At 43.6% G+C, this 26,453-nt stretch overlaps 1 protein-coding gene and 1 long non-coding RNA gene across 2 annotated transcripts; one reads left to right on the forward strand and one right to left on the reverse strand.

The window, feature by feature from the left end:
- Positions 1–370: 370 nt before the first annotated feature.
- Positions 371–2,824, reverse strand: RNF228 (ring finger protein 228). Its single transcript, XM_070269335.1, has one exon. It carries the CDS (start codon positions 2,677–2,679, stop codon positions 1,645–1,647), a length of 1,035 nt encoding a protein of 344 aa, XP_070125436.1. The 5' UTR covers positions 2,680–2,824; the 3' UTR covers positions 371–1,644.
- Positions 2,825–2,891: 67 nt separating this feature from the next.
- Positions 2,892–7,786, forward strand: LOC138924569 (uncharacterized). The gene is made up of 2 exons (XR_011439515.1): positions 2,892–3,823; positions 3,930–7,786. It is a non-coding gene; the product is annotated as an uncharacterized lncRNA (long non-coding RNA).
- Positions 7,787–26,453: the final 18,667 nt, after the last annotated feature.

Below are 26,453 nucleotides of genomic sequence, written 5' to 3' on the forward strand. Positions count from 1 at the left end.
CAGATACAAATGCTCCATTCAAGTTCAGTTAATAGAATAGTGTCAGGATGTCATGCAGACAGCTTGCATAAATACACAAGGAATAATAGCATACTCTTAGTAGCATCTGTGATTTTCAAGCAGGAAAACTTTGTCTTATTCCAAATTTCAAAATATGGAATAAAGAATGTTTTCATATAAAATTCATTTGGAACAGTTGGGTTTTTTTTCTCTTTAAAAAGGCATCTAATCCACCTGCAACATACATTTGCAATCCATCTTTTTAGTTACAAAGTCAGATATATATTCTTTTTCATCTCATGTGATCAATTGTGGACATTTCAGTGATTTCCAACAATATCAAACAGCGAAATTCAAAATAATATTTTTGTGATGTTATATATATATTTATAATCAAAGGAAGAAAGACTTGTCAATTTCATCTTTGGGCACTATTTTTCTATTTTATCAGATAATGGAAAGTCATTAGTTGTTTCACAGTATAAAATCTGGAATCAATTACCAACACTGCTTTATTTTCTGCTCCTAATTTCGAAATGTATTTGGACTGGAGGTACGGGAGAAATGTTACTGCTTACCAAACAACTTTCCTGGAAATTTTAATGCACAAAATTTCCAGATTTGGATCTTCCAAAATAAGTTATTTAAAAAATGAAATTAAGAAAAGAGGCGGGGGAAGCCTACAGTTTATATTCTGCGCGAATAACTTTTAATATCTTCCAGGTGGGGGCAACAGTAAGTCAGTTTTGAGAGGAGAGGGGAGAACGGGCTCTTTAAGCTCCCTGAGTCCAGTTACAGAAGATGAAATGGCTTCCTGATTGTTACACCGTGAATGAAATAACCTTAAGTTTCCAGGAGCCCAGTTTCCGGGACTCTTGGGCTCTGCCAGACCCTGGGCAGCAAGATCATCATCTCGTGTGCCGCGCCACCTCTCTGCACCGCGGAGACGGCAAGCGGACCCGAGAGCGCACGCGCGCTGCGCACCTGCCCAATCGCGGACAGTTGCGGGAGGTTGGTACGTCCAGTCTCCCCACTCGCGCCCGCACCGTGTCCCGGGGGAGTGTACATCACTCTCAGCGCTCCAGGTCACTCACTTTCCAGGACCTCCAGAGGCAAGGAAACCTTTCTCTCACGTTTACATCTCATTCATTCTTCCTCTGGACAATTCAAGGCCACTCACAACTGCTGCAGATGTGTGTGCGCGCGCGCACCTATACTCTTAAAGAAACTCTAAAGTCACCGCAGCCAGAAAACCACCTTTCAGGCGGGGCGACGGGGGTTCCACTCCTCTCTCCTCTTCTCTTCGCAAATCCTCGCACTCTGGGGAAGGACGGCTGCCCACGCTGGCGAGGATGAAGGTGCTGCATGAAGCGGAGATGGATCTTGCACAGACCGGGAAGATGGACTCCCAAGAGGCATCTCCGCCTCATCGATGTCCCTCTCTGGCCCAGTGCGGAGGAGGCGGGACGTGGAGAGCCCGAGAGGAGGAAACCCCAGGCCCTGCAGTGGCCGGGCGGCGATGGGGTGCGCGTCCGGGGTCCGCAGGGAGAGGGCGGAGAAGCTCGAGCGCACCGAGCCAGTGGCCCCCTCCTCTCGGGCCGCGCGCGGCTGGAGGTGCGGGCAGGTGGCCGGCATGCGGTCTGGCTACGTGTCGCTCCTCCGCGGGCCGCTCGCCGCCCGCGCCCTCGGGCCGCCGCCGCCGCCGCCGCCGCTGCCGCCTCCAGCCGAGCCCGCGGCAGCGCCGTCGGGCCGGTACTTGAGCCAGCAGATGACCCAAGTGACGACGACTGAGAAGAGCGCCAAGATGCTGGCCACCGACAGGCAGATGGGCCCCACGGGCGAGGGCGAGGGCGACCCAGCCGCTGGGGCCGCGCCAGGGGGCGCTCCGCCGCCGGGGGGTCCTCCGCCGCCACCGCCGCCGTAGTGGTTGACGAAGATGAGGCCGGTGAAGAGCAGCACCACCATGGAGAGGAAGGAGAAGACGACGCACACGCAGCCGGCGGTGAGCGCGGCGCGCTTGCAGTTCTGGCAGCTCTCGTATGCGCCCGGGGCGCGCAGGCCGGCGCGGGCGCGTGGCCCGTGGGCCGCGTCCTCGGCGGGCGGCGGCGGCGGCAGCGGGGCCGGGGCTGGCGGCGGGGCCGCTGCAGGCGCTGGGCGGCGCGCGGGCAGCGGCGGGAGGCGGTCCTGGGGCAGCGGGTCGTGCGCGGCGCGCAGGGCCAGCGGGAAGGCCTCGGCGAGCTTAGTGTTGTTGGGCAGGCCGTGCACGCGGCTGTCGGGCAGCGGCGTGCGGTGGCGGCACACGGGGCACGCGATGGCGCCGGGCGGGCCGTGCCAGGGCGGCGGGCGCAGCGGGCGCTCAGGCGCGGCGGTGGCGGCGGCGGCGGCGGCGGCGGCGCGGAGCTGCAGCTGGCTCAGGCACTCCTGGCAGAAGGTGTGCAGGCACGCCAGCAGCTTGGGCGCGCGCCGGTCCGCGTCGAAGTAGTTGTAGCAGATTTTGCACTCGTAGTCCTCGAGCGGAGGGAGGCCGGAGACCGTCACCGTGGCGCTCCGGGCTCCCGAGTCCCCGCCGTCCCGAGCTCCCGCCGCGGTGCCCCCGGCTCCTGTGGAGCTCCCGGGGCTGCTGGATGGGCTCCGCTCGCCGGCGCCCCCGCCGCCGCTATCGCTCGTCGGCGCTGCCATGGCAGGATCCGCCCCTCATCGGGGGCAAGGTGAGGCGCCTTCCTCCCCCTGCGCCGCCGCCTCGGCTCCCGGCGGGGAGGAGGCGCTTCTGCCTCCCCCCTCTGGCTGCTGTCGCCTGGCGGGGGAGGCACCGCTGGCTGGACCGGGCGGGGGCGCAGCGGCGACCGCCTTCCCCCCCGCTCCTCCAAGGCGCGGGCGCCTCGGTCCCTCCCAGTCCCCGGGCGCCTCTCTGCCTTCCCGCTTGGGCCTCTCCAGGCAGCTCTCCTGGCCGCTTTGGATATCGGATTTTGTTGGACTTGGAACTGGGAGTTGAGGGCGGCTGGGGGCGGTGCGGGAACGGGATTTGGGGTGCGGCTGCTTAAGGATGTGGAGCGGGTGCAATACCTCCCCCACCATACTCACACTGGGTGGTGGTGGGAAACCTGGTCCTGCTTTTTCCTTTTTTCTCTTCCTCGCCCTCTCCCCCTTTATCCCTGTTTTTCCGTGTTTATCCTCCTCCATCTGGGGCTGAGTGCCTGGCGAAGCCTCCTCTCCCCCCACCAGCAAGAGCTTGCCGGTGATGTAATGCGGGCCGAGCAGGGAGGGGATGCAGCAGCCCCGGCAGCGGCGGCAGCGGCCGTTCCTATGCTTCGTGAACATAGTGATCTCATTTCTCTGTCCAAGGGCGAAAGGCAGTAATCACCAAGCCATTGACACTTTCCGCCTTTATTAGAAGAGCCCGGGCAACCCTGTAGCCTTCTCCAGGTGGAAGTCAGGGGTGCCGTTTTCCTTTCACCGTTTGGAGGAAATTGTGGAGCTGAACAGTACCTATTTTCCGCCTGAAATATTGCTGCCTGAGATTTAAGGAGGCACGAAGACACAGACTCGTGGCCAGATCTCCCTGGTTTCCTGACGCTGACCACAGAGGGTGGAGGTAGCTGTTTCGTTGGTGCACAGGCAGCTACAGAGGCAGAGAGAGGGACATGTTACTGTCAAACAGGTTAACAGAATTTCAAAGTCCAGCTTAAACAAAAGCCCTAACATCACTACCCACTTCGTCCACTTAAACTTTTAACACACAAACGTAGAGAGCCAGAAACTCCTTGAGTAACATGGCAAAGATCTCTCTGATTTTATTAAAACTAATAGAAGCCCATCTGAGCAGGTGAGCAAGAATTAGCACTTCCTGAAGATAGGTGGGTTTGAGGACCCTCCGAGGGGTGATGTCCAGATATTCCTAACCAGAAAGTTCTGTTCCCCTGTTTCTCCAGGTTGGACCTCACCCTATGAAGAGAGAACCCCTCCCCTCGAACCCCCAGCAAGGAACAGGAAGGGGATGGCTCTCTGGGTTCTCAGGAGGTGGCAATGTCCCCTCTTTCTCTCTGGATTCTCAGCAGAAGACAGCAAGATGCCCCAGGGAATATTTGTGGAAAACGACGAATGAATGGGGAACAGGCTGAAGGAAAGGAAAGAAAGCTACTGGTAAACCACCGATGTGCAGACAAGAGGGGGAATTGTCATAAATAACTATTAAGTTTCTATGATATTTGAAGATAAATTTCCTTTTTACTCTATGTGAATAGCAAATATGATGTCTTAAATTTGAGGGAACCTTCGGTAAAGCTCACTAAAAACTACTAGCTTTCCATTTGCCGGTTTCAAATTTTATAAATGTGATTTAGAGTAACACTCATTATTTTTTTTCTGAATATGTAATTTTGTGATGTGGGCTGTGACGAGCAGAGGGCGGAGTAATGGGACATGGGGAGAAGGCCCTAGTCTGGTCTTGGGATATTACAAAGTTACATAAACCTACATTTTAGTTTTAAAACAGGGCATGGAGAGAAGAGAAGCCCAGAAACAGGAGGGTCTAACGTGCATTTATGTTCTTGTCCTTCCCACCCACCCAGTTCCTAGGATGTGTGCAACCTTCATGCCAAAAGGGGACTGAGAAAGAGTTCTGAGGTCTACATGTTTGCATATGGCATCCATTTGGGCAAAACATTTAAATTAGTTTCACTCTATTACGCGTTCTCACCATTGACTAGAAGAACTGAGAAACAGAGCGTGGGCTACACCAGGGATGTGCAACTTCAGCACTATCGACATTTTGAGCTGGATACTTCTTTGTTGTGGGTGCTGTTCTGTGCATTGTCAGATGTTCAGCAGCATCCTTGCTCTCTACCCATTTGTTGTTAGAAGCAACCTTCTCAAGTGGTGACAGCTGAAAATGTCCTCTGGGGGCAAAATCACCCCTGGTTGAGGATCACAGGTTGACCCCAAAGTCACAGATTTGGTTATAGTGAAAACAAAAGCAGAAATATGTCCCAACTCTTAACTCATGCAAGCCAAGACAGCATCACCAGTCAAAGAAGTTATTTAGTAGCTACCGACAGTTCTATAATTCACTGTACCTTGGGTACCACGGCACCCTCTTTGAGAGGTCCAGGTATGGTTTTTGTCAATAATGCATCCTGTTGATGAGGTCATAAACAATTGCCAGAATTTGGTTAACAATGCTGGAATTTATTCTCTGTGTTTCGATAGTTTTTAGGGGAAGCCAGCATCTCCAATTATTTTATATCCTAAGACCAGTCACTCAGTTTTAGGACTCATAAAGGTGTCATGTGGGGTTTCCATCAGTGCAATGAGGAGCCATTCCTGAAGAGCGTAAGTTTGCGTGACACAGATCTCAGGCATCTGCCCTAACAGACTATAAGGTCCCGTGCTCACAGTGTCCCCTCCAGCAGTAAGTAGTGAAGCATGGTCATTCCTGTAGGAAGTCAGTCTTCACTGTGGTGAAAGAGATCTTCTTGAAAGAGATAAGTCGGAAGCAAGGAACTCATTCTTCACATCACAACTTGCATTGGCTTTGCCAGACTTCTGCTCATGCCTTGAATATGTGAGGCACACAGTATTTGCTAAATTGTTTTCTTTTTGAGGACCTGAGTAAACGGGAGACAGCAGGGGTCCCAGATCACCTCTTGTGTGCATTCCCTCCATGGGCCATCGAAAGAGACAGAATGTTTTAGTTTTGAGGGTAGCTGTCTCACAAAGGACTTAGTGGGGAGCAGGTGTTCACAAAGAGTGTGAGCTGACTGTCCTGAGTCCAACGTCTAGGTCTTCTCCTCATCTTCTGTGTAGCATTGAATGTGCCTCAGTTTCCCAAACTGTAAAATGGGGACAAGAGTGGTTTCTGCGTAAGTCTGTTGTGAGGAGTGAACATGTTGTACACATAACACGTAGAGAAGAGTCCTAGCCCCTGTTAACACTCATTACTATTTATGTCAGGGGTTTCTATTCCTGATCTCGATAATCCTCACAAACGACCCATGAGAGAGGCCTAGAGGTCTTGTGTAAACAGCCCAAGGTCACAGCCAATTGCAACAGAGTGGTCCAACTCTTCCATTATCTTAAAGATGGAGATGCAGGTAGCATCTCAGTCAGAAAGACCAGGAGGAGGCCTGACCTATGAATCTAACCATACAGCATTGATCTGCCAGCTGTAATAAATAAAGCACTATATAAAATATGAGGACACAGTGAAATCTCACTGATAATATTGGAAGAAGAGATGTATAGGCAGATAATGCCACTCAGAAGCAAGTAGTAAATGAGTCGATCAAACAGTTGACGTTTTAAAATAGAAACTGGGTTGATTCCATTTGACATTTATTGAGGTCCTATTCTGGAAGGCATTATTGCTGTGTGATAAGGTACCTGGCCTCCAGATGCCAAGAATTTAATAGAAGATATTAAACGTGTATGCAAAACTCGGAGGCAGGAGAGGAAAGTCTGTGGTCCAGGGACAAGGTCTGGTGGGAATAAAGAGAAGAGAGAAGTATTTCTGCTGTGGGGATGTGGGAAGTTTCTGAAGACTCATGGTCAGTGTCTTGGAGCTTTAGCAAGATCCAGAGAGAAAGACAATTCAAGGCAGTGGCGGGAAGAGCAGGTGTGTTGAAGTCATGGCAATTGGCCTGCTTCAGAAAGAGCATGTAGGATGCTGTCCGGGGAAGCCCAGGATGCCGTACCAGCAGAGCGGGGCTTAATTCTGTAGACAACCGGATTCCACAGTCAGTGCATGGCAGGCGTGCCCGTGGGAGACTGAGCTTGAGTGGTGGGTTGGCTGGAGTTGGAAATAACCATCAAGAGGGAAACATATCAATTAAGAGGTTACTTCAGGAGCTAGATCTCATTGCCATATACTGTAAAGATATAACTTTCAAAAGAATTAAGGTGCCCCATTTAAGACAATAAGTTCTCCTTGTGTAGAGGCAGTGTGGTCTAGTGGTTAAGAACAAGCACTCTGCTGTCAGACCACCTGTGCCAATTACTAGCTATGCAATCCTGGACAAGTCACTTAACCTCTCTGTGCCTCAGTTTTCTCCTCTGTAAAATGGGAGAGTAGCATCTACTTCAAAGGGTTGTTGCGGAGTTCAAATGAATTAATATATGTTAAACTTCAAACAGTGCCTGGTGCGTGGTAAGTGCCATAAAATGTTAAAAAACGAGGTTACCCAACAGACCCAAATTGGCTATTCTAGGGAAATTATTTCTCTATGGGTAAGTAAAAATAATTCAGAACAAAAACTGCCTTGACCGAGTGATCAAAGTTAATATCAATAGTGGGAAGTCAAGTTTATCGCCCGTACCCCTGATAAGATGTGTTGAGAGTGGCACTGTCTGTAATAGTCCTCTCGAAAACCCATAACCCCAGCCTAATATGGGAAAAACATCAGAGAAATCCCAATAGGGGGTCATCTGCAAAATAGCTGACCGGTATCCCTCACGTCTGTCAAGGTCATCCAAAACCAGGAAAGTCTGAGAAACTGTCACTGCCAAGAAGAGACCAAGGAGACAGGACGAGTAAATGTAATATGGTGTCCTGAATGGCATCTGGAACCAAAAAAAGGACATTAGATAAAAACTAAGGGAATTTGAATAAAGCATGGAACTTTAATGAATAAAAGTATCCATATTGGTTCATTAGTTATGACAAATGTGGCATATGAATGTAAGATGTTAATAACAGGAAACTGGGTGTGGAGGATGTGGGAACCCTCTGTGCTATCTTTGCAATTTTCCTGTAAATATAAAACTATTCTAAAATAAAAAATATTTTTAAAAATCTGGTCAATTTATGGGGATTTGCAATCACAAGCCCTCTAAAATCCCTTGGGGTTAAGCTGTATCTACTCACCGTGCCATTGTATTGCTTCAAGTAAAATCCATTAAGCAGATTTGAAAAACCTCCCAAGGAAACATTTGATTTAGTATTTATTGCATTAGGCTATCTTAATACTTATTACAAGGTGCAAATAACAGGGATTTTTTTTAAATGTCTAGAAATAGTGCAACGACCGTAAAGAAAAGACAGAAAAGAGAATTTTAAAATCTCCTGTAACCCAGCGCTTCAGCATAGCTATTACCATCACTGAATTTATTCTTATGGGTATATGTTTTTACATAGTTGTGATAATAATGCACATACCATGCTTTTCTTTGATTTATTCATTCAAATTACTATTTATGGTGCCTACTATGTGCCATTGCTTTTCAGGTTGGCAATAGAAACCAGTGAACACGAGAGGCAGAATGCTTGCCTTCATGGAGCTTATCTTCTGGTCTATGTGGATGTGCATGAGAGACAGACAATCAACCAAGAAATGAATATGTAATATGATCAGAAGTGGAAAGTGCTATGGAGAAAAGTATAGCAGGATAGAAGGAAGTGTTGGGATGTGGAAGGAGTGGTGTGCTGTTTTAAATAAGGTGGCCAGGAAGGCCCATCTAATAAAGTGACATTTGAGCAAAGACCTTAAGGAAGGGAGAGAGAGAGAACCATGTGGCTCTCCAAAGGAACAGTGCCCCAAGCAAACCGAACAGCATGTGCAAAAGTCCTGAGGTGGGAGCATGTTTGATGTATCCCAGGAACAGCAAGAAAGCCGATGGCAGGAGCAGAGTGAGCTAGGGATGGGGATGGGAGATAAGGATGGATTGGGTGAGACTGATGGGTTCTGTACGTGAACGTGAGGCCCACAGAATCTGCTGGCATGGGGAGCGAGGGGGACAGAGCAGTTTCCAAGAAAGTTCCCAAAGCTTTGGTCCTGAATCCAAAAACTCCAGCTTACATTTCTTACTCATTAGCAATCAGTAATTTAACAATTTTATAATAAACTTTTCCCATAATATTAATAATTTTTATAACCAAGACATCCTTCATTTTCTTGCTCAAATATCACATCAGTGATGCTTTTCCTGATCGTCTAATCCAAAGTTGCAACCTCCTCCCTCTTCCTGGCCCTCTTACTCTGCTGTATCTTATTCTGTGGCTACATAATGGGCGGGGCCCAGTGCAAGTTGAAAATGTGGGGTCCATGTTAAAAAATTATTGGGAACTTCAAGAAGCTGACCAAGAGAACATTAAAGCAAGCTCGAGGCCCTTCTGAGCACAGGACGCTATTGCGAGCTCACACAGCCAGCCCTGCATACGCATGTCATGTACTTAATTAACTGATTTGTTTTCTGTCTATCCCTCCTCATGTTCACATAAGCCCATGGAGGGTAGAAATTTTGTGTTTGATTTCCAGCCATATTCCCAATGCCTAGAATAATATCTAACATACAGTAGACACTCCAAAAATATCTTTGAATAAATAAATGATTTTTAATGGCTGGTTAACATGTTATCCAATCATGCTACCATAATTTTCTTAAGCATTCTTCCATCAAAGGATATTTGGGTAGAATATTTGGCTAGTATAAGTCATGTGGCAATTAAAATTTTCATCATATAGCCTTTTCCGTATTTTGGAGTAATTCCCTAAGATTGATTCTGAGAGGTGGAATTTTTGTAGGCCATTGTCCTCAAAAAATATAATTTGCAAATATTAGCTGGATGACTTTTGCTTATATTAAGTGTTAGCTATCCTTTGACAATTTGCGTTTTTGTCTAGGAAAGCATTTTTATTACTCAAGAACATGCTTTTATTTTGTTAACATTCATGTTTATGAAGGAATAATTTTTTTGAAAGAAGAGTAATTTTTCCTCTTCAAGGATTTCATTGTAAATATTGAAACCATTTCTTTCCCCTTGCTCGTTTTAATTTTGCTTCAGGGAGATATCAGTAAAGAAAGAATAATTAGGTTGATTTGATAATTTACATAATAAATTCATCCCATTTCCTCATATGTTTTCTTGTTTTATTGGACTTTTGATGTTACAATACTTTGTCATGACTTTGTGTTTTTCTGCTGAAACTGTAGTTTACGCAAGAAAATACATGTCTGTTGTGCTCCCCGGGGGCTGTTAGAAGTTGTTTTTAAAATTTTTCAGCTCTGTATAAGTGTAATTATTCGAGGTGCCCGCCAAAAGAGAAAAGCTGGAGGCTCCAGTTGTTCATAATTCTGTGTATTTGTCACCTATGTGAACTGATGAAGTGTTTACTGCCCCAGAGCTTATACCACTTGGCAGATTGACTGGTGCTGTGGTTGGTTTTTGTGTCAGCTGGCAGTCACCAAGGCCTCTCGGGTGTCTACATACCAGAGCTAAACAGAATCAAGTCCAAACAAGATGAGAGATAGGTCAGCGCATCACAACTCTTGTGTCTTAAAAGCTTTTTAATAAGAAGTTTGAAAAATGTCTTCTCTGCTCTGAAATTCGAAGAACTTCACAGCAGTATTTTGCAATTCCTTTTTCTACTCTCATTGTGTGATGAGGGTGCTAATATAGAATGCGGAGGCCCGGATCACTTACTCAGGGCCACAGGGCAAATTCAGCCAAAATCAAAAGCTGTGTTCCTTCTGAGGCCCGTGGAGGGAAATCCATTTCTTTGCCTTTTCCATCTTCTACAGCTGTTTGCATTCCCTGGTTCATGGTCACATCACCCTGAGCTCACATCTCTGAGTCTGACCCTCTTGCCTCCTTCTTATAAGGACCCTGTGATTACATTGGGCCCACCAGACAGTCCAGGATCCTCTCCTCATCTCAGGATCTGTAACTTAAACACATCTGCAGAGTCCTTTTTGCAGGTCCCCTGATGTGTGCCCTAACAACAGGCACGTGTTCTGAGAAAGGCATCGTTAGGCGATTTCATCGTTGTGCGAACATCATAGAGTGTACTTCCAAAAACCTAGATGGTAGAGCCTACTACACTCCTAGGCTATATGGTACTAATCTCATGGGACCACCGTCGTATATGCGGTCTGTCGTTGACCAAAACATCCTTATGTGACACGTGACTGTGTGTAAAGTAATAGGTTCTTGGGATAATTCATAGGTTCTTAAGATTAGGATGTGGACATCTTCAGGGGCCATTTTTCTCTTGATCATACGAGCTCTGCAGCCCCAAGAAGGCTGCTCTCAGTTGGTGACTGGTTGCAGCTGCCCCAGTTCCCACTTAGCTGCAAAAGGACAGAGGGGATCAGTATCTCCAATCCTTTACGGCCCACCAGTGGGCTGCGGTACACCAGTTGGGAAACTTTGCCATAAAATGTATAATAGTGGAAAAGCAGATTTCTGGTCACAGGAACTGCCAGCACCCACATTTATTTTTCTGAGAACTTTCTCCCGCAGCCAAAGTCTCCTTTGCTGCCTGGCAAGCTGAGGAGCCAACACCCCCAGGAGCAGCCCTGCCCCGGTGACTATGGGAGCAAGTGTGCACCCCAGCTCCCTCACCCCTCAGGTGAGTGAATTCTGGGGTGCCTGTTCTCTCCTTGCTCCCTGTTTCCCCAGCAGAATTCAGCTCCAAATGCTCACAGTGGTAGCTGCCTTGACAGGGCACCCTTTTGTGGTTGTCTTCCCTTCTTAGCTTTTGTTCCTACTCCCCTATTGGTGTTTCCTTGGGATTACCTTTTGTCTCAGGGCCTGCTTCTGGGGGAACCCAAGTTAAGATGTGGAAAAAAGCTTTGAAAGGAAGGGAGAGCAGAAGAAGAATGTTCAGACACATTTGCAGAAGCTTTTCTTGTTGAACCCCTCTTGAAGTAAAGACCGGAAGGGGAGATAGTAACCCATACATATATTTTAGGGGATTCCAGAGCATGAAGATTTGTATCTTGCTTACAGAGTGTATACTGGGGAGATTCCAAGCCCCACAGGCCCAGAGGACGGGGTAACAATGGAGGTAGGGCAGATCCATGCCGAGAGAAGCGGGCACAGCTCCTTCCACCACCCAGTCTCAAGTCTTCTCATGCTCCCAAGCGCTCCAGGAGAGCACGCAAAACTTCCTGAGCCCTGAGTGGGGAGCAGAAGTGTCTGAGGGAGCCCAGAGGGAGGCCATGGTTAGGAAAGGGAGGAGGAAGGGAAGCTGAGAGCGGAAGTCATGGCTGCACAGCGTGAGGTGAGACAAAGGTGGATGACAGGCACCCGAGCAGAGGCCAGCAAAGACCACTCGCTGCTCCCCACCACCCGCCTCTACCTTCCCTGAGCCCGGATGCCATCCAGAGTGAAAGGAAGCGGGAGAGGAAGAGGGCCACCATCCCGAACTGACTGAGCGGTTACCTCGAAAAAAGGTGAGTTTTAAGCTGGAAGAGAAGTGACTGAGATGTTGGCAAAATTAACTTGGTTCTTTTGCTGTTATTCAAGAAAAATGGGGGAGGGGGCTTATAGATCAGGGGCATAAAATACTGCACCTGCCATTAGAGAAGGTATTTTGTTTCACATTATTTGTTTAACTGTGGGCCACCATTGATGTGGCACCATGAAAATAGCCCTTGGGAACAATAGGTTAATTGGATAATGTGGAATAACAAACATGTTAAACCAAAACCAATGTAGTTTTCAATCTTCACACTAGAGTGCATGCACATGATTGCTTGTATGAGAGCACACTCACACACACTCACACACGCAGACACCATGTTCCCGCTGAGCTGCTAGGCTCTTTTATCGCTAAGGAAGTGGAAGGGTGAGTACGACTTTGGAAAAGAGAAGGGCTCATCCGGAGCTCAGGTAAAGCTGGCCCCAGCCAGGATGGGTATGCAGAAAGGAGGGAGCCTGGAGAGTAAGGAGCCAGACAGGTGTGTCCTGGCTCCCTCCTTTGGGCCAATAAACCCAGACAGGTCAGGGGGAGCCCCAGACTTGTTATTAGACGATCTGAAGGAATTGTTGCTGATCTTATTTGTTATAATAACAGCAGTGGGGTTATAAAAAAAAGTTCTTATCTGCTATAAATATATAACAGGAGAGAGAATGTGATATCTTGAATTTGCTTTGATATATTCTGGCAAAAATAAATATATAGATAAATAAATACACTTAAAAAGTGGGGGGGATTACAATGTATGAAAATTGTCACAATGTATGAAAATTGTTGAAGCTGGATGATAGGAATTCAGGTGTTATACTACTTTCTTACTTTTGTGATATTTGAAAATAGTCATAGCAGTCATAAATTTTAGAGACAGACACAATTGGCATTGTTCTTATAAAAATTGCACTGCTGATGGTTACATTTTTAAATGTCTCACTAAGCACTTTAGGTTTGTTTTTTTTTAAAGATTGGCACCTGAGCTAACATCTGTGGCCAATTTTCTTTTTTTTCCCCCTTCTTCTCACCAGAGCCCTCACAGTACATAGTTGTGTATTCTAGTTGCAGGTCCTTCCGGTTGTGCTATGTGGGACGCCGCGTCAACATGGCCTGATGAGCAGTGCCGTGTCCGTGCCCAGGATTTGAACCAGTGACACCCTGGGCCACCGAGGTGGAGTGTCGAACTTAACCACTGGGCCGCAGGGCCAGCCCCCAGCACTTTAGTTTTGAGGGGTGGAGAAAATGATCTTGAATTCAGCTCTTCTGTTTGTTATTTTTTCTTTGCTCTTTTCTTCTTCTCAGCTTTAAGAAATCAAAGAAGGGCTAAGAGAGGCGGGGAACCCAGGCGTCACCGGTAGAAACAGGAGGAAAATCAAGCCTTTCAGAGCACACCGCCCAGTCCTAGGAGTCCTTCTCTCCTCTGTCCTTTCGCCCCAGGCCTTGCTCAGGTGTCAGAGCCCAGAGCCCTCCCCTTATCACTCCAGACATCTGTGAGTCATTGCTCCAAAACCCAGAATGAGTGGATCAAGGAGATGAAGAGGATATAAAGGAGATTATCAATTAATGCTACAGGAGCACAATGCAAAAACAGGACCTTCCTCTGCAGTGTGATTTAAATATAGTACCTGCTTCACTTCCATACTTGGTCTGTGAAACATTTTGTTACTCAGATCTTTTCAAATTTTCAAAGAGATGGAGGTCTTGGAGGCGGAGCCTCTCCTCACCTGGGAAAGTCTATGGGGCTAAAATTGCCATACCTTAACCTTCAGGAGCCATTCAAGAGATTCTGCCTTATGTACTTGAGCTGCAGGCTCAAGTCTAAGACAGCTTCTTCCCCTCCTATCATTTGGTACCCTTTGTATGGCAAAGGCAAGGTTAACTGGACACGCATGCAATGTGCTTTTCTCCAAAAGGTGATTAAATGCTATAAAAAATACTTAATTGGGTAGCAAATATGTTTTAAAGTTAGAAAAACTCTTTCTCTTTGAGCTGTGAATCTTCTCTTTGAGGGACTAAAGTAAGGTGCGGTACTTTCAATAAAAAGAAACGCAGCTTCTTGCGTGCCACAGATAGGAGGGAATGAACTGCAATCGTATTGCGTTTCTTACTATTGTTTGTTCTGATGCTTCTATCACAGCAATGAATCCCAAAACTCTAAAGGCTGCCGGATGTTGCAAAACATTAAAGGCACTTGAGTTCCCAATCTAACACCAGATTGTCTTGACCTCTGGGGAGAATAAAGGCCAAAGATGGTATGAACCTATACACACAATATTTAACCATACCTTGGACTGAAAGAAGAGGTATTGCAGATACTCGTGGACCATGGGCCATGAGGAGATGGCCCAGCCTCCGAGACCCTAGTCTCTTGGGTGCTTTGCAAAGATCTGAGTAACAAAAGGCTTCCCAGACCCTATATGGCCAACCAAGTCCTTGATGTGTTTAATCACCAATTGCAAAGTTTGAAAGGAGCAGGAATTTCAAATGAAAATATTTCAGACCCATTGCAAAATTCTCACTCTTTAGCTCTCTGTTTTATACACATATAGAGTCTATTTATAATCTCTTAAGTATTCTGGCTCCAAGAGGAATTTTTTAAAAGAACTTATACATTTGATGAGAACAAAGGTCAACAGAAAGAGAAGCATTAGAAGGTCTAGATGTAAATGACCTCAACTCACGTTTGAGTAGCTCCAGGACAGTCACCGTTCTTTGTGTGTGTGTGTTTGTGTGTGGTAAAAAATAACTAACATGAAATTTACCATCTTAACCATTTTTAAGGGTACGATTCAGTAGTGTTAAGTATAATTACATTGTTGCAAAACAGATTTCCAGAACATTTTCATCTTGCAAAACTGAAACCCTATACCCATTAAACAACTCCCCTTTCCCCCTGCCCGCATCCCCCGATAACCACCATTCTACTTTTGGTTCCTATGAATTTAACTACTCTAGATACCTCATAAGTGGAATCAGACAGTATTTGTCTTTTGGTGACTGGTCTATTTCACTTAGCATAGTGTCCTCGGGGTTCATCCATGTTGTAGCGTGTGTCAGGATTTCCTTGCTTTTAAGGTTGAATAATATTCCATTGTATGTATAGACCACATTTTGTATATTTACTTATCTGTCAATAACATTTGGGTTGCTTCCACATCTTGGCTATTGTGAATAGTGCTGCTATGAACCTGGGTGTGCAAAGATCTTTTCAAGACCCTACTTTCAATTCTTTTGGACATAAACTCAGAAGTGGGATTACTGGATCATATGGTAGTTCTATTTTTAATTTTTGAGGAAACTTTATCTGTGTTCTATAGTGGTTGCACCATTTTAAAATCCCACCAGCAGTGGACAGGGGTTCCAGTTTCTCCACATCTTCACCAACACTTGTTATTTTCCATTTTTTGTTTTTTGTGGGGAGTGGTAGCCATCCTAATGGTTGTGAGGTGACACTTATTGTGATTTGACTTGCATTTCTCTGGCCATTAGCAACGTTGAGCATCTTTTCATATGCTTGTTAATCATTTGTATATCATCTTTGGAGAAATGCCTATTCAAGTCTTTTGCCTATTTTTTAATTGGGTTATTTGATTTTTCTTGTTGAGTTATAGGAGTTCTTTACATATTCTGGATATTAACCCCTTTTCAGATATATGATTTGGTAAACATTTTCTCCTCTTCTGTAGACTGCCTTTTCCCTCAGTTGATTAAGTCCTTTGGGGAAGAGCAGACTCCATTGACCAAGGACCCCCCCCTCTTTTTTGGTGAGGAATATTGGCCCTGAACTAACACCTGTGCCAATCTTTCTTTATTTTGTATGTGGGATTCCACCACAGTGTGGCTTGATGAGCAGCGTGTAGGTCCGTGCCCAGGATTCGAACCTGAAACTCCAGGCTGCTGAAGTGGAGCACATGAACTTAGCTGCCATGCCACTGGGCCAGCCCTGATTATGTCCTTTGATCCACAAAAGTTTTTAGGTTTGATGTAGTCATGTTTGTCTATTTTGCTTTTGCTGCCTGTGCTTTTGATGTCATATCCAAGAAATCATTGCCAAGTCTGATGTCATGAAGCTTTCCTCATCCTTTTCTTCTGGGAGTTTTATAGTTTTAGGTCTTATGTTTAGGGCTTTAATCCATTTTGATTTAATTTTTGCGTATGTTGCAAGATAAGGGTCCAACTTCATTCTCTTGTATGTGCATATCCAGTTTCCCCAGCACCATTTGTTGAAGAGACTGTCTTTTCCCCACTGAGTGGTCTTGGCACCCTTGTCAAAGATCATTTGACCATATATGTGAAGATTTATTTCTGGGCTCCCCATTCTATTCCATTGGTCTATTTGTCTATCTTTATGCCAGTACCACACTGTTTTGATTACTGTATCTTTATAATATGTTTTGACATCAGGGAGCATGAGTTTTCCAAATTTGTTCTTCTTTTTGAAAAGTGTTTTGGCTATTCAGGGTCCCTTAAGATTTCATATGAGTTTTAGGATGAATTTTTCTATTTTTTTCAAAAAATTCCCATTGGGGTTTTGATAGGGATTGTATTGACAGTCACTGTTCTTTTTTATTTTTGAGGAAGATTAGCCTTGAGCTAACTACTGCCAATCCTCCTCTTTTTTTCTGAGAAAGACTGGCCCTGAGCTAACATCGTGCCCATCTTCCTCTACTTTTTTATACGTGGGATGCCTACCACAGCGTGGCTTGCCAAGTGGTGCCGTGTCTGCACCCAGGATCCAAACCGTCGAACCCCAGGCCGCCAAAGCGGAACGTGCGCACCTAACTGCTGCACCACCGGGTGGGCCCCCGCAGTCACTGTTCTTTAATAAATGCAATGGAGCATCTCAAAAGAGTGGTAAAGGCTACTGAGGGAACAGGCAGAAGTTTGACAGCTAAAAGCTTGTATACTTTTTCTCAATCTCTTTGTAAAATAAAATTATCACAGCAGAAAATTATGCAAGTAAACACATATGTCTTAGTTTGTCTTTTTTCCAAATCTTTTCAGTTAGTTTAAATGGTTCCTAGGAAAAGGAATGAAAGAAACACTTGATTCTTTTGAATCAATTATTATTATTATTAATGATATTATTATGATATTGATATTATGATATGATATTATTAATGATAGTTATATCATAGTATCATATAATTTGCTTAGTTATTTTATTTTATTGAGGTCACATTGGTTTATAACATTATAATTTGTTTAGTTTTTATGTTACATAAAGAATTTACATTCCACGACCTAATTTTATTTTAGCCTAAAGCAGCATTTCCCAAAATTATGGTCCCTTGAATATTAGCTCCTCAAGAAAGATTTTTGTGACCAAATAATTGGGAAAGCATTGCAAACTACGTTTTACACCCTGCACTTGAAGATTCATTATTAAAAGCTCTGAGAAGTCTTTCTGCAAGTATGCAAAAAGATCAGTTCATTGTTGCATCAACCAGCATTTACCAAACTTTTACAGCCGCAAATATTTTCTTTTAGTAAACCTGTTAATGTCCCATGGATATAAGTTCTCAATAAAGGCACTCGGAGTAGAGAATTGAAACAAACGACTTTTAAACGCTGTGTTGTAAATGTTGAGATTGTTCCAAGTGGTGCAGGAAATAGAATGCAGAGGACAAGGGAGCACATGTGTCAATATAGGAATTGGTTTCTCCCTTAATGCCTGTAAGGGGCTAAAGCTGAGAGTGAGATTCGGCACTCGCGGAGACCCTGGTGTGTTTAAAATAAAGAAACCAGGCAATTTCTTCCATATGCTATTTGCATCATCTGCATGAAACCATGTACCATCCTATTTGCAGCAATGCCCTTGCTGAAGAGAAACAAATGGATTCTGAGGTTATATTGAGCCAAGCCAGACCGGCTCTGTTAGACAAGATCTGCTTAATTGCCTCTTCACATAACAATGATTTTGTTGTATTTCCTACAGAGGGAAATGAAAGATAAATCACCTTTCATCTAGCATGGTTAATGATAATTGGTTGTTTATATGTTTTTCTCCCTGGCTGTGATATTTCCTCCTTCTTAGTTTCTTTTAAAGAACGGCTTCTTCCAAAACACTGAGTTCAAAAACCTTTAAATGATGTATTATTTATCTGTCTGGCCACACAGATTCCTTCAGAGTCATTACTGACTCATTCCTACAGAGTCATTAAACCCAGCGATGGCGCATTGTCTGACTTAATAATAAGCAGATTTGGTTTTAGGAGACTGAGGCAGCTGTAAAGGGCAGATCCATTAGGTTTGAACACATCCCCTACCAGCATGCAGGGCGAGGTGCTCCCTTCAAACCAGGGGCAAATCTATGGGCCTGAAGCTCACACAGTTTTGGAGGCCCTTTTTAAGAAAAAATAATTCAAATTATTAGATAAGAACCTAAATATGCATTTAGAATTATAATATAAACCACCACCATAACAACAAAGCATTTAAAGCTGACACACTCTGGACAGATCTCAAAATCTGGAAAATAACATTTTTTAATAATTAACTATCAGATACACCACACAACAAAATTATTGTCTGCATACATTTGATTGCCTATTCTTGCCACAATGATTTTGCTATACTTTCTACTGAGAGAATAGAAGGAGAAATGAGGCTTTCCTCTAGCATGGTGGATCAAATGATGTTTTTTATTATTGACAGTGTGGCAGGGTTTCTTTTGGCTTCACTACTTACTATGGGTATTGGCATGTCCATTTTTAGGATTGTTATCAATTTTAGGGAAACTTCTCTCAAGCATCTTTCATATAAGATGCTGTAAGATTTAAAGGCATTTCAGAGGTTTGTTTGTTGCCAGAACTAATCTTAAATACTTTTCTTTTTTTTTTTTTGAGCAAGATTAGCCCTGAGCTAACTACTGCCAATCCTCCTCTTTTTGCTGAGGAAGACTGGCCCTGAGCTAACATCCATGCCCATCTTCCTCTACTTTATATGTGGGATGCCTGCCACAGCATGGTGTGCCAAGTGGTGCCATGTCTGCACCCGGGATCCGAACCGGCGAACCCCGGGCCTCCGAGAAGCAGAACTTAACCGCTGCACCACCGGGCTGGCCTAAATACTTTTCGAACCGACAACACTCACTAACCAGCTTGTCTTCGGTGTCCTTAATGTGCCATAGTATGAGCATCATATCAGGCCCCACACTTTCATTTCATAAGATGGAATGTGCCAGTGTGGCAGGTAGTAGGACCATTCCTAAAAATTATTCTTGCACAGGAGCAGCCAGCAGTAACTAAACTATACATGGGAGAGGCTGGGAACCACATAAATAGCCCACTAAACCAGGCTATATGTAACTCCAACCACTTCCTTAGTCATGGTCCAAAAATGCCCATGGCTACTCCCATGCCACCCAGCACAAGGGAAAATATGACTGAGAAGAAGTTGGAGTGGAAAGAGACAGTGTTCTCAACCATTTGCAGTTAAAATATTGTACTCCTATAAATGTTCCAAGAACATACGGTCATGGAAGCACTTATAGGTTCAAGTGAGAGGCCCTGAAACTTAAGCTTCATTAGTTTTGCGGTAAATCCACTTCTAGTTTAAACTCAAATTTTCTTCTACTGGAGCTACTGTTGTTTTTTTAGGAAGTCTGTACGTTTGTTTCTTGAACTTAAGGACAAGCTCTGTAGAAAACACAATGCAAATACATAGGAGACACATACATGACTGTATGTATTCCAGCCGGCCGATTTACTAAATTTAATAGAACAATTATTTGACATTATGTGGATCAGTGGCTCTTAAATCTGGCAGTAGGTTAAAACTGTCTACATAGCTTTAAAAAAATTACACATTCCTTGGCCATAGACCCAGAAATTCTGATACTGTAGACCCAGAGTGAGGCTCAGGGTCTCCAATTTTCAAGTTCCCTTGTTGATTCTGATGTGCTGCCAAGTTTGAGAACCACTGATGTAGGCAAAATATTTGGATGAATGCCCATGGCAGCTCCACAGTGCAGAATAAAGGGGGAACTTAGAAAGAGAGACCTTGAGATCTGGGGTAAGCAAGAGCGGGGAGTTTCCCATCAGATCAACTGGACCACTTAGTAAGGAGGGTGTGAGAGGACTTATGTTACCCAGACTCTTTTGGTGCCAATAGAAAAACCCATTTCAAATTAGTTTAGGCATAGAAAGGAACTTGCAGGCTCCTGTGGCTGACATGCCCATTTCAGGCATGGCTGAAGGAGAACATTTTCCGAGAACAGAAAGTACCCCTTTCAGTAATTTCTGACAGAAGTCTTGGAGTGGTTTTCTCACCCTGGCTGGGTCAAGTGTCCATTTCTGGTCCAATCCGTACATCCAGATTGGCTGAATTGCCAGACCTGGGCCACAGGACCACCTCAGGCACACAGGGATTGGGTCAGCCTCATTGACCATGTGGCCTGAGAAAGGGGTGGTTGTTCCCCTTAGGAAAAGCATGGTTGCAGGCAGCAGCTGATGAATGGGTGGTTGGCTCCATGGCCTCTGGAGCCACTTCCACCTGAGGGCAGACTTGCTTTGTCCTTGCTGAATTCTCTGACTTACTCAGCCTCTGGCATCATGCATGTCTGACACCCCACCCCTGACGACTGGGGCCACGGGGAGGGGTGCTATGGAACACGTCTGATGATTTGCAGCTTTCCTCCTACTGTTTGGGTGACTCCTGCAAGCAGTGTCATAACACTCCAAAATCCAGTCGTGAATCAGATGAGGCTAAGCAGACAGGTAGAGTCAAGATCCGAAGTCAAAAAAGGCAGAGTCAACAGAAGTTGACAAGGGGACGTTTCCAAGCTCATGGAGCGGTGGATCCTAAAATAATTTTTGAGCAGAAGCAAGGATGGCTGAAACAACCTGCAAAGCCATGGCCAGCAGCCGCTGCGGGGCACAGCACAGCTAACCACATGCTCAAACGTATTTCTCCATAATGAGATAGATAGGTGCTTTTAAGTAGACACAGAGATGTGCCACGGAGATCCCCCTTCAAGGAAGGCTTCTTGCTCAGCTGTGGGGAAGGTGATCAGTACACAGTTATCAGTTGATGGCTCTCTCAGGGTCTGCCTGGGCTGCAAAGAGCAGCTGGGGCTGAGATCATGCCTGTCCTGGGGCAGCCTGCATCTAGAGATGGAGTATAAAGGGCCAGCCATTCCAGTCCAATGAGGGGCAACTTTATTAGGCATTGCTTGCTCTAGAGCTCCCCACTGGTCCAGTTCTTCCCATACGCTTTCCCAGCTCTTTATCCCTAATAAACATCTTGCACTCCAAACTGTCTCAGCATCTACTTCTGGAAAACCCAGCCTGTGATAACTATCATTAGGTTACATTATAATTGGCCCCTTAGAAGTAAAAAGAAACATTAAACATGCAGACTATTTTTTAATTAGTAAAAACAACATAAGCCTTTCTGGATTCCTTTTCTTTTCCTTGAAAAATAAATTTGATATCAAATTTAAAAATCTAAACAATTTTATGCACACTAATCAAATATAACGTAGAGTGGTTGGTTCTAAGTTGATAGTTTTTACATAAAAATGTTTTCAAAGTGCAGATTTTCCCCCTCAATTCTTTTTATTAGCTTCTCTTGAGAATCGAAGTGGAACATTTTCTTCAATTTTGCCAAAATTTGAGGGACATGTGAATTCATAAGATGTTGTGCAGAGAAAAAGATCTTCTAGTTTAATTAAATATTAGGGTAGTAAAGAGTCATTGTCTTCATCATATGTTTTCAATCAAAACTTTAAAAATTAAAATAAAATTAAACCCAACACTGAAACTTTTTGAAACACAGTATAATTTTTCATTAACAAAGGCATATCGATATCTCCAAATCAGGATGATGATTTTGAACCTTAGTTTTATTTTATTACAGCTGTGGAGAGTAGCCAATTAGTGGAGGTCTGGAGTTTTTAGAGTCTCTGTTAAATTATTTTCTGTAAATGGAGTAAAATATCATAACTTAGATTTCTAAATTTTTGATACTTTTTAAATCCAAGCAATAAAGAATACAGTTAAAAAAAAACAGTTCAGGAAAACCTATAATGAGATAGGACAAGCCCCCACATCATTGCTCTTTACTTCCAGCCCGTCTCTCTAGAAGCAGCCATTGTTAATGATTCATGCTGTAAATTCTGTTAGTGGTACCTAATGCATCTCTAAATTATATACGTAGACTACCACTTCTTGATCTGTCAACTTTGGATATTAAATATTGATTTTCTGCTATTATGAGTGAGGATTTAGCTCCCTTATTGTCCCAAGTCGTATTTTCATATTGCTATTTTTAGTTTCTTTATAACTGTAAATAGTATACTAAAAACTACTTCGCATTCCATTGGCTTTCAAAAGTGTCTGTTGATTACTCATCTTTTATGATGGGGATATTAACACTGCTACCCTTTCTTGCACCTCTGTTCTCTCCCTTGCTTCCCAATCTCTGTTAGCTGTTCTTTAACCTTTATATCGTCAATGTTGATAAGTTTCCATTCTGTTTTGCAATCATGATTAGGTCTCCTGTGCTCTGTCTCTAGGTTGATCCTGTGTGTTGAAACAGAAAAGACAGTGTTTACTCTTTTATGAGTCATGACTCTGGTTTACCACGGAGCTGTGTAACGTGCTATAAACACACTCTTCTCTGGTTTCACTGTGATGAACCTTGAACCTCTCAAAGGGAAATGTTCTAGGCATCAAGGTCAAAAGTCTTCTCCTTTCTTACACTCGATCAGTTGTTCGAAACCACCCTCTAATTTAGCTACTATGTATTTGAATTGTGATTTTTTCATTGATTATTTCCTAGTTTCTGATTGCGTTTCTACTATTACTGCTGGTGAATGAAAAATTATATCCTTATTCACTGTATTCTGAATATCTTGTTTATTCTGTTGACTGGAATTTCTTCTTTTCCTTCTTCTCCTTCTCCTTCTTGGAGAGTGTCTCCTTGGAGTGCTGTGATTTTGCATTCTAATTCGGACTGATTTTTTTCAGAATAGCTGCTCAACTGTCACCTTGAAATTTGTTTCATTAGATTCCTGGTTAGTGACATGGTTTCTTGTACCCCATATCATCCTCCTTCTTGGCATTTGTTTTCAAGTAAATTCTTCAGAAATAGTTCAAAGTAAACTCTGTAAGTTCTTGCATGTCAAAAAAGGAAAATGACCATTTCCCATTCAAAATTGATAGCTTTGGCATGGCACTCGGCTCAAAATTATTTTTCCTCAGAAATTTGCTGCTGAGAAGGCTAATTCAGTTGAGTTTCATTTCTGTGGGTGACTTGTTGTTTCCTTCTGGAAGATTTGGAACATTCTTTTATTCTTCGTGCTCTGAAATTTCACAATGATATAGCTGAGTCTAGGTCTTTAAAAATGATTTTACTAAGAAATATTTAAAACATATGAAAGGGCATAAAGGATAATACAACATAAATAAAACACTGGATATAAGTCTTCTTCGTTTAGTCTCCTTGGCTCCTAAAGGCTCCTCATCAGAATTTTTTTAGTTGAATGGATTGGTCCTCTCTGTCTCTTTTTTTCCTCCTATGGTCTAATTCTTTGGGGTTTTGTTGTTGTTATTGTTATTGTCTCTTGGAGGAAATTCCTTGAATTTATCTTCCAACCATTGCATTGATTTAAAAATTATTACCGAATTTTCTTATTTCAAAGAGCTAATTTTCTTCTTTTTTTATTAATTGAGATGTAGTTGACATATAACATTGTATTAGTTTGAGGTGTAAAACATAATGATTTGCTATATGTATACATTGCAAAAAGATTACCGCAAGTTTAGTTAACATCCATCACCACACATAGTTACAAGTTTTTTTCTTGTGATGAAAAACTTTAAAATTTACTCTGTTAGCAACTTTCCAATGTACAAGATATTATTGTTAACTATAATCATCATGCTGTGTATTATATCCCCAGGACTTATTTATCTTATAACTGGAAGTTTCGTTCCTGTGTTCTGAGGGCCCCTTCATATATGCGTTTTTTATGAGTGCTACGTCTTATAGACTCTCTTAAGGTACTAATAGAGATTTTTGAAAGTTCTCCTATATTACCTGAATTATATCTATTTTCTCCAAGATCAGCTCTCCAGTCTAATGAGAGATGTGAGTATGTATGTGGAGCTTGTTGACTGAAAGGATGTGGTCTAGAAGATGGTTTTTCCCTGGGGACCCACCAAATGACAAAATGTGGAACACCTCTGCTTGTGGTCCTGGTTCTCAGCTGAGAGTTCATTCCGTTTCTTTCGAGGACAACCCTTGGGTTTTTCCGCTAGGGATAAATGCTAGGTGGCCTGTCTACTATGTATGGGGAGGGGAGGGATGGATAAGGAGTTTTGCTTTGTACTCAACTTTCAGTTTATCCCTATATTTCCAGCTCCTTCCCACCCCCTTCATACCTGTCTATCATAGCTGACTCCAGAACGCTGGAGCCTGGTTGAAAAGATTGGTTTCCTTCTCCACTGCAGCCACCTCCTGGAAGACTGTAGACTGCAGCCTCCTCAGCCATTTTTTTTTTTGAAGAAGAAGAAGAAGAAGATTAGCCCTGAGCTAACATCTGCTGCCAATCCTCCTCTTTTTTTTTTTTTTTTTTTTTTTGCTGAGGAAGACTGGCCTGGAGCTAACATCCATGCCCATCTTCCTCTGACTCCTCAGCCATTTAAAAGAAAAATGATCAACTGCTCCCCACTGATGTCTTCCAGAAATTTGTTTAAATCTCTCATCTGCAAAAGTCACCATCTAAATAGCTTTGCTTTTGTTTCTGCACTATTATTTTAATAGGATTTCCAGAGAGAAGGCAGTCAAAAATGTGTGCTCAGCCTGTGGATGCCATCCTGAATCAAAGAAAGTAAGGATTTTCCATCTTGCCCTTGGTTTAAAAACTTATACAGATTCATTGTAGAAAATCTGGAAAGTTTATGATAGTTTTCTCCCAAAGGATCATAGAAGGATAAAATTCTATGTCCTTTAAATATAAAATAATCAAGATATCAAACCAGGTTGAATCCAGGTGCCCAAAGAGAAAAGAATAGTTCTCATTTATTGAATGCCTTTTTGTACCTGGTGCTTGATAGACTGAATACCCCTTATTGAGTACCCATTTTACAGATGAAGAAACTGAGGTTCAGTCAAGTGATTTACAAAAGGTCACACAGCAAGTCAGTGGCAATTCAGTTTCAAAACCTGGTTCCATCTGATTACTGCACTATGCATGTTGCCTCTGAGGGGGCAAAAGCTGGCTCAAAGTATGCATCATGCCAACAGAGGCAACTTTTGACCATAAAATAAAAACCTAAGTGTCTTTGTTTATGAAGATATTTTACATTAAATACGTTCATTTGGTTGTAGCCATAGTCCATTTGTACAAGAAGGGTGAGCAGGAAGTGATTTGTGAGGAGAAGGGACTCTTGACAGTTCTGTCTCCCAAGACCGAACTTTTCAAGGGAGCTGGTCTAATTGGCCCACAAATCCTGTGTTGTAAGTGGGCTGCTGTCTTCTATTTCACTTCTGCTCTTGAGAAGCTCTGCGCAACTCTGTCCTCAGCAAATGCACTATAATCAGATTGGCATTTCAGTTCCAGAGAAAAGAAATCATTAACTAAAATGTGCGTTAGTGAACACATCCAGTACATGCAGGAGTCTAGGATGGGAATGGTAGTAAATGGACAACTTATTAATCAATTATTGCTTCAAATCCAAACCATCCTGACAAATAATGTTAGTTACGTGATTTTCTTTTAAAAAGATGGAACTGCTTTTCTTACACTAACCTCATGTTTCCTTTCTTCGGTTTGCAGTTTTCAGAGACTGACATTTTCTGTGGGTTAATGAAATTGAATATTTATTACTATTCTCAAAACCTGATTTCATCACAATGAATCTTATAGATGCAGATGAAAAAAAATGAGGGCTGTAGGTCTCCAGATGGAAGCTCTTCAGAACAGACGCCATCATCTAGATGTGTGCTCTGGAGGAAGAGAATTAATCAAAACAAGGGATTACAGTGTAGTTCTTAATGGTTATGGCTGGTTGCTAATTTACAAGATAACTGACGTCCGTGGGGGAGTCAGAGCACAGTTAGGAAGAAGCAAGGAGCCTCTGCTCCATATAGTACAATTCCCAAGGGAGTGACGAACAAGGGCTGCATCCTGTCTTGTTATTTTAATTATTGTTTTAATTAATGGCTGGGAGTGAAATTGCTGTCTCTAGAATCCTTGATAAAGGCATGGCAGTAAGGAAATATAGCGACCTTACAAAGAGCTCAGAATACCAGTCTTAC

This window comes from Equus caballus, chromosome 6 (genome assembly GCF_041296265.1).
Source record: "Equus caballus isolate H_3958 breed thoroughbred chromosome 6, TB-T2T, whole genome shotgun sequence".
NCBI lineage: Eukaryota > Metazoa > Chordata > Mammalia > Perissodactyla > Equidae > Equus > Equus caballus.